This window comes from Gopherus flavomarginatus, chromosome 2 (assembly GCF_025201925.1).
Source record: "Gopherus flavomarginatus isolate rGopFla2 chromosome 2, rGopFla2.mat.asm, whole genome shotgun sequence".
Taxonomy (NCBI): Eukaryota; Metazoa; Chordata; order Testudines; family Testudinidae; genus Gopherus; species Gopherus flavomarginatus.
Genome location: NC_066618.1, coordinates 197221101 through 197234256, shown reverse-complemented (window position 1 = coordinate 197234256; position 13156 = coordinate 197221101). Strand labels below are relative to the sequence as shown.

Sequence of the window (13156 nt, the reverse complement as noted above, 5' to 3'; positions counted from 1 at the left end):
AAGCAGCACGTTGTGGCACTCCTTATTTTATCTTGTGTCCCATATTTTCTTCCTCTCATCTGGTCACCCTAGGCAGAACACAACATTGTGGGCACCTTCGAGTTATAGGCATCTTGCTTCTGCCTCTTCTTTTTCTTGGGTCTTCAGGTGTTGAGTGTCAGGGTTTGAATGTATCAGGGTTGTTAGATGGCTTGAAAGAGCTGGATTCCCAGGTGAAAATGTTCTTGCTACTATGAACTGGAACTGGGAAAGAGAGAGCCTCTGGGTACAGCAGGAAACATAGGCTGGTACTTCCAGTACCCTGTGTTGTCCAGGGGCTGCAAAAGATGGCTGGGTCCTGGCTGAGTGCACCGGATTGTCTGTGTGCCCACTAATAGCACGTGACGCAGCAGAACATTCTGCTTCTATGTTGCCTCCAGGAGTTGCCTCCACATGTCCCTGTCATTCTCAACAGTGTCTTTTGCCATGGCAATGCTGTCTGGCCACTTTACACTCTCTCTCTAGAGAGCTTCCTATCTTTTCTCCTCTCCATCCTCAAATACAATGTCAGTCTCTCTGTTAGTTTCAGTTTTGGGGGGACTCTGCATTGAGGTCTGTGGACATTTTATCACAAGTATTCTGTTTCTTCCCCCTCAGGTTAGCCACCAGCTCTGTTAAAGGCCCTGTCCTTGAGGGTCTGGCTGGGGAACTAGGGGGAAAAATCCATGTGATCATTGTTCATATTCCAGGGAGATGTGATAGCGTTGATTCAACACCTTTCTGATTTTCCCTCTCTGAGATTTTTCCCAGTCTTGAGGGGGTCCCAGAGATGGTAAGTAGTGTGTGAATGAGGAGGGCTGCACTGGGATTTTTGGCTGTTCACTGTATGCTGTTTGCATTTGCAGCTGTGCCTTGGAGGCTGGGGAGAGCTGGGAATTATGTCTGCAGTCTGGCATTCTAGTTTTGCTGTTCTTTGGAGATTCTTATATGGTGTCAGAGGAGTTTGTAGGAGGTATCTCAGGGTAAGCTGGATAATAATCCTATCTACATTCCCTTTAGGCTGGCCTGAATCTTGATGACATTACACTGAAGCAGGTGACTAGGAGGCAGAGAATGGCCTTATTCAAAAAGACAAAAGGGTAGACCAGGGAGGTACACTGTGACGTTATTCACAAAGATGGTCTCCCCATAAGTGCTGCAGGAGTGGAAGGGTGTTGCAAAAGCTATACTGAGGGCAGTGACCATGCAGCTATTCCACATAATGTCCAGGCCAAAACTAAGCAATTTCTCAGTTTTAAATTCTGCTTTAGCTCCCCTGCAGACATGCTGAAAGTGCAAAGGAAAAAATAGATCAGGTTCTTTACTGATTGTTTGAAGCCTTAACTGCTCGCGGTTGTTCTTTCTGTAAGCCTGTGAAAAACCATTAAGAGCTGTATGGCTTTGCTGTCCCTAACGTAAACTACTTTTCCTGTACAAATGCCGCCTGTTACAAGGCAGGGAGCTGTAGTCTAGTGCCTTTATAGACACACAATGTTCATGTCTACCCCATGTAAACTGAGAACTCTAACCAAGCTTCTTTTCCAGTAACAACTGTATAAAAAAACTCTTGAACTGTTTTAATTATTTGACTATGCCACAGGGCCAAGAGGAGGGACAGGCTGCAGCTGTGCCATGCTGCTGGCCAACATTTTGATAAGGTGAATGGGATGGTGGCAGGAGTGCAGTCACCAGGCAGGACAGATGCAGGAAGGGGAAAGGAAAATAGGTAGATTGATATGTGTTCTCCATGGCATGGGCTTGTAAACAGTCGATGTTCGGGGCTGAGACAGGAACTGATAGTCCAGCTGGAAGAGCTGCCATTTTGAAAACGTGCACTGGGATGGGGGACAGAGAACGTGGGCTGAGAGAGGAAGGAGAGGGCTGGAAACTCGGAAAAGTTCCTAGCTCACAACCGCCAGCGAACCTGGAACAGAAGGTAGCACAGCAGTGTAGCATAATAACAAATTGTAGAGATAAATACTTACATGCTAGGGTTCCCGCCATAGGTTCTGCCTCCTCAGTTCTGGCCTGGGTTTCTGGCTGGGAGTCTGGCTGGCTTCCTATATGGCTGCCCTCAAAAAGATCCTGGCTTTCCTCATGTTCCTCCTCCAGTGGCTCTTGCTGCTCATTCTTGGCTGCAGAATCCAATCTCCTTGGGTTCAGTGGTGGTGTAATTGCTCAAAATCTGGTCCAGCTCCTCAAAAAATGGACGGGCTACCTTTCCATGGTCAGACTGTTTCCTGGCATCCCTGGTTTTAATATAAGTCCTCCTGAGCTGTTTCTTCTTCACCTGTTACTGGTGAGTGTCCCAGTTGTGATGCCTCATGGGCATCTGACTAGTAATGTCCACACACAGATCTTTATTCCAGTGTTTGGATCCAAGATGCGTCTCCCCAGAGGGCTAGGAGATCTAGGGTCTCATCTAAATCCAAGAGGCTGCTTGAGACGTGTAGTAAGGCTTCTGGAGTAATATTACAGCAGTGCAAATGCAGGAGCAAATGGATAAATTTTGGCCCTATGCCAGTTTTTAAATGTGGAAGAGAACAGCCAGTCAACTTGACCTCAGCGCAGTGGAGGGCATGACAGGTCATTAACAGAGACCCAAAAAACAGTGATGGGATAGCAGTTGGAGGACTGCCAAAGTAGTGTGCGGTAGCATTGTTTTCACACAAACAATAGACCAAATTAACTCAATTTGCATTGAACTTAATACACTCTGAAAGAGAATTCCAGAGATTATAATAAATGTGGAGTTGGTGTGCTGTAATGAATTGCATCGTGTGTACAGGCATTTTCACACCACACTAACTTGAGTTACTGCAAACTAAAAGCACTCTCCCCCACCCCCCTCAACTCTCCTGCACTAAATACAGGAAAGGAGAAACCAAGAATCTGGGCCATGTTATTAGTGAATATCTCAGATCATGGAAAGAACGGAAAGTGCTAATTTCTCTGACAGTCAGTATAACAGATTTGTACAAGTTATTCAGACTACAGGTAGGACGTCTAAACTATATGCAAGCCAGTTTAAAATATTGCATCCAGGACAGTGAGTTTCAAGCAGCTTGTTTTGATATAACTTTTTTGGGGCGTGTAATGGGTTTTGAGCAAATTTGAGCAAATTTGATACTGGCAATAACTTGTGGTTGTGCCTAAGCGTTTGGTCCTTATGGAGATAGTAATGGGAAGAGTGCTAGCTGAGTCCAGCAGTATAATTACTCTTGCTTGATATCATTGAAATCAAAATTCTGTCTCGTTCACAAAAGAATGAATACTTCTAGCAATACTTTTTATGAAGAGATTCTTGCTGTGTAAGTGGAGGATTTCTAATTCTCCCATATTGAAAGGCTTGCATCAGTGCTTTTGCTTCCTTAGAGAAATTGATTAACTTATTGAACAATGGACAGACAACATTTCTAAAGATAGGATTGGAATTCCTGGAAATAAAGAAAATCATAGGGAGAAGAGGATGGAATTTAAAACATTGGCCTCAATTCTAAAGAGGGTTCTGTAGGTGCTATTCTGTTGTTCTCATTTTTCCTTTCATATATCCTTCTTTTCTTTCGTTTTATGGTTTTCTTTTCTTCTTGTTTCATTTTTTAATTTTTTTCAATTCCTACTTATACTTGTGACTGACTTTATTAAAGATAGATTAAGACTCTGAATCCAAAATCTGTTGTATTTTAGTGGTATTTGCAGATAAATCCACGGGTCCTAATTAGCCCCTCATTTTGATTCCAGATCAATTCTATAACCCAAAGGAACCTATTTTCCAATTATGATCTGGATACCAAAACCTCACAGGAATGGCCGATCTCATGAGATTTCTGCCGTCAGGAGTTGAAATCACAAAAGAATAGCTTTCAAGATCTTGGTTCAGTTATGAACCAGAATTCTAGCTTTGAGTCACAGCTCAGGAGATTTCAATACTGTTATTCTATGAACATTAGCTTTAATCCTAGTCAGAACACTGACTACTCAATCCATCTCTAAATATATGTATACATAATCTGAAACATATGGATTCCAAGCAGTTCCTTTAGTCTGTATCTATTTTTCCATTGTATGTTCTAGCCAAGCCAAAGAAGACCAAACTTGACATTTCTTATATTTCTAAAGCAATATGCTGAAAAACACTTAAAAAAACCTTTCATGCCTTCTTTAGACATCATACAGAAGAAAGAAAAAAGGCCTTACGTCAATTTTTCCTTTATAGATCACCTTTAAATATATACCTTAGGCCACGTCTACACTACAGCATAAAATCGAAATTATTAAAACCGGTTTTATAAAACTGGTTTTATAAAATCGATTTTACGCGTCCACACTAGGGCACATTAATTCGGTGGTGTGCGTCCATGGTCCTAGGCTACCATCGATTTCCGGAGCGGTGCACTCTGGGTAGCTCAGTAAAAGAATGAGACCAATAACTTCGATTTCCGTCCACACTAAACCTAAATCGATATAGTAATATCGATTTTAGAGTTACTCCTCTTGTTGGGGAGGAGTACAGAAATCGATTTTAAGAGCCCTTAAACTTGATTTAAAGTGCCTTGTAGTGTGGACGGGTACAGCGTTAAATCGATTTAACGCTGTTTAAATCGATTTAACGCTGTAGTGTGGACCAGGCCTCTGAAATATAGTTTGTGCAACTTGACCAAGCTTATGCTGCAAAATGAGTAGCTTCAAATTTTGCATTCCTTGGCTTTTTCACTGTGAATTTAATGTATTATCATCACTTTTAAATTTTTTAAATCTTTTTATTGTTTTGAAAAAAAATGCCCATGTTTAAGAAGATTCCTAATTAGGATGTAGATTTCAAACATCGCTGAAATGAATGAGATGTGAGAGGGGACAAAACTGACACGTCACAGAAGTGAGTGGGTTTGAGGAAGACTGAATTCACACCCTCTGCTGCTGTTAATGTTTGGTTGTAAAATGTTTTCTTCAAAGCAAGGTTAACAAGGCAGCAGCTCTTCCATCTACACTGAACTGATTGTACTTCATTCAGGGGTGAAAGTAACTTATAGGACTTACCAGTATATTGGAGTTCTGAGCAGGGGGCGGGGCCTCAACCGGCAGAGGCAGGCCCTTTAAATCCCCGGGGCTCTGGCTGTGGTAGCGGCAGCTGGGCGCCCTTTAAATCATCCCTAGAGCTACCAGCTGCAGAGACAGCTTGGAGCCCCAGGGCTCCGTCGGCTATTTAAAGGGCAATTTAAATCACAAGCCTGAGGAAGTTGGTCTGGGCAAGTCCGGCATGGCGTACCGGCTCTTGCCAGTACACTAGACCAAACCGGACCGGCTTACTTTCACCTCTGACTTTATTCCATATCACTTAAGTAGGACAACTCATGGTGTAAGGTGCTACACTCCTTCCCATTGTAATCATAGAATCATAGAATATCAGGTTTGGAAGGGACCTCAGGAGGCCATCTAGTCCAACACCCTGCTCAAAGCAGGACCAATCCCCAACTAAATCATCCCATGACAGCTTAGAATTTGCAGAATATTGCAGAATGTCCCTCAAAATTTTGGAGAAATTATAAAATGGCAGGATTGGCAATTTTTCATGCCCCAAAGTTTTTCCTATTTCTGCTGTTCAGAAATTAGGATTTATTTTTTTTAGTATAAAAAGAGTACAGTTTTAATTGTACATTTAGTGCAATTAAAAAAAAACATTTTGAAACTTACATTTGAATAGGTGCTAACGTATCAGTTTTGAGAGTTGCCATGTTTCCTGCAACAGTAAAAAGTCAGTTGTCTCATTATCTTAAAGATTTCCTTTTTGTTTGTTTTTTAGAGGTTTTTACTCTGTCTGTGTGTTTTTTTCAATATAACCATCACACAAGTTGTCCCAATAGTAGCCTGTGTGTTTTTTGAGTTGGAGTTGACTTGTAATATCACAAAGATGTATTCTGCCCTACAAAATAACAATGTATGAACATTGTTGTCAGCTATTGTGTTAATTGAACAGGGACTGAACATGACTTAGTGGCCAGTGTCATGATTGTTGTCAACGATATTCATTTTGTAGTATAGATTAAGCCTCACAAAAGACTTCAGGACTGTATTAGCCTGGGTTACCAAAATAACAACAACAATAATCTTAAATATCTTCAGAGTTTACTCAGAAAATTAGAAAATTCAGAAATGAATTCGCATTCTTTTATTCTTTTTTGTCTAAACTTTCTTTACAATCTAGGTTGTGGGTGTATTCCTTAGTGTGCACTACTTACATGCCTATTTTCAGTGTTCAGCTGTTTTTGAGTTATCTGTGTGGCAATTTTTTACAGTGGAAGAATAATATGTCTTTCAGTCTTGCAGTACAAAGTGACTGCCTAGACTTTCCTCAGACTTTCCAGAAAACATCACCTTTGGGCACAGACCGCTCAGGGGAAATGTCAGTCTAGAAGAACTTTTCAAAAAGTTATGAGTGAATGAAAACAGTTGGTTATAAATTAAGCTGTTTTATAAACTTAGTGATGGCTTTGCTAAAAAGCAAATACTATAATTGAATGGCCATTAAGCCTAATTTTCAAAGAAAAAGGACACCTATAGTACCTGAAAACAAGCAAGGGTGCTGGTCGTGTCTCCAGTTGGACAACTTTCTGAGGTACTTGTGCCACAGAAGGCACTCTTAACCTAAGCCACTTGCACACTGCTGACCTATTCAATAGAGCAGTGGTCTCCAAGATCACTTTTTGAATGTAAGGACAATTCAGGATTTACCTTGCCCCTTCCCTGAAGCCCACCTCTGCCCAAAGCCTTGCCCCGCTCAGTCCATCCTCCCCTCTCTCCGTCTTGCTCGTCCCCCACCTGCTCTCACTTTCACTGGACTGGGGTAGGGGGTTGGAGTTCAGGAGGGGGTGTAGGCTCTGAGCTGGGGCCGAGGGGTTCGCAGTTTGAGAGGGGGCTCTGGGCTGAGCCTGGGGCAGGGAGTTGAGGTGTAGGAGGGGGTAAGGGGTGCAAGCTCTAGAAGGGAGTTTGGGTGCAGGAGGGGGCTCCGGGCTGGGACAGAGTGTTGGGGTGCAGGAAGGGGTACAGGATGCTGGCTCTGGAAGGTGGTCAGGGTTGGGGTGCAGGAGGGGGTTTGGGGTGCTGGCTCCGGGAGGGGGCTCAGGGATGGGGGTTGGGGGTGCGGCTTCCCATCGGGCAGCACTTACCTCTGGTGGCTCCTGGTCAGCGGCAGGTGCAGTGAGGCTAAGGCAGGCTCCCTGCCTACTCTGGCCCCACACTGCTCCCGGAAGGGCCCAACACGCCCCTGCGGTTTCTGAGGTGGGGAGGGCAGGGGGCACATGGCTCCACGCACTGCCCCTCTCTGCAGGCACCACCCCTGCAGGTCTCCCAGCCAATGGGAGCTGCAGGGGTGGTACTTGCAGGCAGGAGCAGCGCGTGGAGGGAGACCCTTGCTCCCCGCCCCTGGGGCCGCAGGGCTGCAGTGGCCGCTTCCAGGAGCAGTGTGGGGCTGGGGTAGCCTTAGTGCCAGCCACACTGCGCTGCTGCCAGAGATCGCAATCGACCAGCTAGTGACCACTGCAATAGAGCGTCAACATGTACTCTGCATGCAGAAATATTGGCAGTCCTCATGGATGGCATTAATACATCCTTACATTCATCATCGCAGTCCCTCCTCAAAATCCACTTTTTTTGTCTTGCTTTCCACAATGTACTCCACTAGGGACTATCTACTACTCCCCTCTTGCCCTGCTAACTAGCCCTGCACTATATAATAATGACTCACATTATTTGCATTTGTTCTAACCCCAGTCTCTCCTTTTTCTCCCCCCTTTCCTTTGTCTATTTGTATGTTTTATTTTTGTCTAATTTACCCTGTTAAGTTAAATTGGTTTAACATGATTTAAACCAATTCAAGTATATCTATATTAGCAGTTTGCACCAAGTGCAACTAGATCCATTTTAGTAACTCTGATGCAAGTTTTCTAATATTGACAAAGCCATAGCAATACAGAAGGGACAACTGGGTTTATCAGGTGCTAGAAAGGGAATGTCAGGGAGGGAAGGACAAGAAGCATGTTGAGGGTGAAAATAGGAGACTGGGAAATGTGAGGCTTTGCTTTGCCTGATCCGTGGCTGTGTAAGAGCTTATGCTGGCTGTGTAATTTTAAACTACCACCCTGCAGCTTTAACTTATGCCAGCAGAGAATCAGGGAGCCATAATCATCTCCTTGTCAGATCCCACCTTTTTCCTAGCAAAACTTGGACACAGTAAAGAACTGAGCCCCAAAGAATCAGATGGAACTCCCATGGTCACATCAGTAATAAAGGCAGTAATGGACTGTTTGGGGCCCAAACTGATTTAAATATGTAGTGGCAATTTTAACTCTGGGTTTTGTTGAATTTTATTACTCTAAACATTTAATAATAATAACAATTTTTTAGAACAAATGCAGCACATAGAGCAAATCATTTCTCGGAGGGCCACATTGTCATTAAAATGAAGTTTTCCCACCTATATAGGGGCGGCTGCAGGCCCTAGCATGCCAAGCACGTGCTTGGGGTGGCTTGCCGCGGGGGGCGCTCTACCGGTCGCCGGGAGGGCAGCAGGCAGGGTGCCTTCAGCAGCTTCCCTGCGGAGGGTCCGCTGGTCCTGCGGCTTCGGTGGACCCTCCGCAGGCATGCCTGCGGGAGGTCCACCGGAGCCGCAGGATCAGCGAGCGGCAGAACACCCCCCGCGGCATGACACTGTGCTTGGGGTGGCGAAATGTCTAGAGCCTCCCCTGCACCTATAAATCTAACTCAGATGTTTTTATACTATGGTGATTAACATGATAGAAATGTCTATAAATTAATAAAACTAATAAATAAAACCTTTGTATGTACAGAGGAGTTTTGCAAATTAGCTCAATATCACTATGTACAATGGGTTACATTTCGTCAAGATACATGGGTGATTAGACATTCCGTTACCATTAACACAGTAATGGGAGTTGAATACCTAATTCCCTACTTTCAGGTTACTCTTCATGTAAATCAAAAGCTTTATTTCAATCTGGATTTTTCAGTTATCTTTATAAAAATGTAGTGAATACGTATTAGGACAATACGTTGCAATGATAAAAGGAGAGAGAGCGAGAGAGCATGTATATTGCCAATAATTTGATCCTATGTCTTATTATTTATTAATTAATTTATTTATGGATTTCTCAATATTCATTATATTTATTTAGCCTATAATTGAATACGCAGGCACTTTGCCTGTGCTGCAGATCTTCTACGTGGGAGGCAGGATGCATATTTAATGCCTGATTTAAAAAGAAAAATAGATGCAGTGACATGTGGGCAATTTTAGGGAAGTGTGTTCCATAAAAATTCAAATAAAGGTCTAAGGGAAACTTTTTCTTTTTATCACAGAAGACTGGATGTTTCACAGCAGGACCTTTTGTGTTTCTATATTGATTAAGTGATGAGTAGTTGCGGGGGAGAGGAGTTTCTGAACTTTTAAAGAAATATCCAAATGGAAGCATAGAGAGCCCCAGTACAGTGTTCTACCACACCACTGTCCTTCATCCTCTTCCCACTATGAAAATTTTTTGAAAATGAAAAGTTTTTATGGCACAGGTGTATTCGCTTGAGAAGAAGATGGCTCCTACATCGTAATTTAAGGGTGCACTACTTCTTTGGGGCACCAAAGAAACACATACATAAATTGTTAAACTTTGTAATCTGGACCTCGGACAGAGTTGGCCAAGAATCCAGCTTTTCTGGCATAACATTTTTTAAATTGCATGTATTTGCTCTTTATGTTCTTATGCAGAATAAGCATAGTGTGCAGGAGTGGCTGGAAAACAAGAATTATATTTCGTGAAAAATTATGGAGTTTCTCTAAACTTGTCTTCACTAACAGGGAGATCGACACTGCTGCAATCAATGCAGTGGATGTCAATTTAGCAGGTCTAGTGAAGACCCACTAAATCGATGGCAGAGAGCTCTCCATTCGACTCCAGTACTCCAGCTCCCCGAGAAAAGTAAAGGAAGTCAACCAGAGAGAAGTCAATACAGTGCGGTGAAGAGACTGCGGTAAATTGACCTAAACTACGTTGACTCCAGCTACGTTATTCTATTCACGTAGCTGGAGTGGCATAACTTAGGTCGACTTACCCCCTAGTGAAGAAAAGCCCTCTGTCTCTATGAATATTTACTCATTTATACAAAGTGGCACAGCACCAACAGGAGCATAGTTGTCAGGCAAAAGAGATGTGGGAAAGCCAGGTTCAAGTCCCTGGTGCGTATCAGGAAGAGTAAGGACTTGACCTGGGTCAGTCACATCCCAGCTCAGAAGCCTAACCACCAGGCTATTGGATATTCTGGGGCGAGGGTCTGTCTTTCTCTCACCAGAAATTCCATCTTAGTCCCATTAAATCTTCCGGATTAAAATTTTGTCAAAAGTGATGTTTCCATACAAGGTTTCAGTATTGACAAATCGTTGTCTTGCTATACCGAAACAAGGACAGGAGACATTTGACATGGGTTTAACCAGGCCTCAACTTTATTATTTTATGTCTGGGACTATCCGGCAGATAAAAGTGTACAGTGCAGGTAACCCCATGTTTTTTCCATAATTATCTTAGGGGCTTCCACCAGCTAACCCTCTTTTTCCATCCAGGTCCCTCCAGCAAATCCATTGCCAGGATTTATCAAACATCACCTTCCTCGTAGGAGGGTTAAGATGGGCTATAATAATGAGGGGTTGGCTCCTTGCCATACCAATCATAGGACTCCCAAAGCCCTCCCACCCCATTCATTCCTTTAACAAACACCTCTTTTTAAGTCTGTTTCCAAGCCATTTATCCAGTCACTGTATACCTATCCTGTGGAGTACCCACACTGGACATCCACCCTACACTTAAATAATGAGTTGCGACATATAGCCTACCACCCATCATGTCATGAACAGAGTGCTTCCTGAAACCCGCTGTGGGGAAGGCAAAAAAAAAAACCCATCTGCACCCAAGCCAATATGATGGTAAAGGAAAAATTCCTTCCCAGCCCCTTCTGGGGGGCGGCTAGCAAAATACACACAGCAGGTCTCGCCAAACCTGGTATTTTACCACCTAAAGGGGAGGGAAGGTGGTGCTGCCTCAGTCTGCTCCTTTTAAAAGGGAGGCTTTAGGCACAGGGCTGCCCCTTTTAAGCCCTCCATTCCCAGCAACCACACTGACCCTTTTGCAGCAGTTTTCATCTCCCTCACCCCCCCAGTCAGTTCCCTTCATTCGGCCAGCCAGCCAAATATCTCCCCACCTCCGCTTAAAAGTGCAGTGTGTTCATTTTCTAATGAAAAAACAATTTGTTGAAAATTCCTCATCAGCTCTAATAGTATGTGCATTTTAGGGCTTTTATGGTTATTATTTTGACTGATTTTACTCTTTTTGACTCCTGCTCATCATGGACACAAGAGGAGAGAGAAGGTTGTGTCAGATGCATAGAAATGAATACTTAAAATCTCAATCCCTGAATGTATTAAGCATCCTTAATATTTTCAGCATTTACTCCCAAAATTGCTACACGTTATTTTTCTTTTATGTTTCCTTTGGTTCTTTTTGAATCATTGTATTTGAAGTTTCAAATACTTTTCTCATAATTAGTTCACTTATTCTAATATGAAAGGGTCAAACTGAACTAGAAGAGTAATTTTCTTCTCTCACTGCAAACAACTATTCATCTGTAAAATAGCTAAAGTGGAGTTGGGGCTGAACGAAAACCTTGGATTTGAACCTCCTAAACATTGAGGATTTTAGAATCTGTACCTGCACCCAAATTTTGCAACTGGCATCAATTTCCATTATGTTCCAATAAGGGGAAATGGTCTTGCATTGAGACCCCAACCACCGGTTGTCTGATCTCAATCCAAATTCTGGAGCTGATGCGCATATCTATTTATTTTTTAAAGCTGAATAGGAAAATGCACCTGCAATAATATTCCAGTCATTGGTTTACAAATGCAATAACCTAGTTTGTTCCATATTGTTTCAATAATCAAAAATAAGAATGCTGCTAGTAATACTTTCATTTCTGTGTCACCTTTCAGCCAGAGATCCTCTGACACTTTACAAACTTTAATTAATTCTATTAGCAGCCCTGTGAGAAGTAAGGTTTCCCATTATTGTTTTTTAATCTATTGTACAAATGGATAAAATGAGGAATAGAGAGGTTAAGTGATTTAGCCAAGGTCATACTTTAAGTCAGTGGCAGAGCTATGGACCACTAAGTCCTTGCACCCAGTCCCTTGCTCAGACCATTATTCCAGTCTATTGTATCTGTCTTGCAATATAGTTGATGAGGTTAATTGCTTTTGCTTTGGACAACAGATTGTACACAATGAGTTATTTTACAAACAAATGTAGGGTGCCCAGTATTTGTTTTTCATTTATGCTCCTGTTCAGAATACTAGTGGTCCAACTCCTAGATGATCTTGAATCTGTGAAAGACCAAAAAATATCATATACTTTAAAGTAGAAATATTGGGCAATAAATAGTATGGCTGAAAAATCAATAATAAAATGTAGGTGGTTGTTATTGCTAATTTAATTAAGTCTGTATCTTGTATAAAATTTCATTTAGACACCACAATGTAGCTGCTTATACTTTCTGAAATGTAACTCTCATATGCCATTTGAAAACAAGGTGACATGTAACTAGTTTAAAACATAAAATATTCTAAGATATCCAATATGTCTCTGAATAAATGAGGTGTGCAGAAGTAAAAGAGGAAAAACAACCTAGAGTTTTCTGAAGAATTATATGAAGATCATAGAGAGTTTGTTTTTTTCCTTTATTGATTATTCCCAGAACTTTAGGTTTCACATTTTAGATTGACAATCGAGTTATTTGCCCATCCCTAGTGACTGACAACAGATAATGGAAAGGCTTTTACCATGATATAACAGCGGAGAATAATTTCTAATTTACTACTATAGTTCTCATCAAAAGTACCCTAGCAAAAACACTAGATTTATCACTTCAATTACTGGAATTTCACATTTAGTTTAAAGAGACATGTTTCTGTAATGTGACAGGCTTTACAGAATCTGAACTTCTTCTGTCATTTCAGCTATCAGAGTAATCAGGAAGAGATATAAATGAAAGCAATTGTTTTAGTTTTTTAACTTTCAGTGCTGTC

The 13156-nt window shown here is 42.1% G+C and overlaps 1 protein-coding gene across 4 annotated transcripts in view; it reads left to right on the top strand.

Annotated features, from left to right (window-relative positions):
* Positions 1-13156, top strand: part of ZNF407 (zinc finger protein 407) — a 481488-nt gene that overhangs the window by 417357 nt on the left and 50975 nt on the right. The window contains exon 9 of one of the 4 annotated variants that reach the window (XM_050941755.1): positions 9391-9692. The exons of the other annotated variants lie outside the window; for them this stretch is intronic. Within the exon in view, the coding sequence (XP_050797712.1) occupies positions 9391-9443 (53 nt within the window). The 3' untranslated portion in view covers positions 9444-9692. Of the gene's footprint in view, positions 1-9390; positions 9693-13156 lie in introns of those variants that run through there. 4 annotated transcript variants of the gene reach the window in all.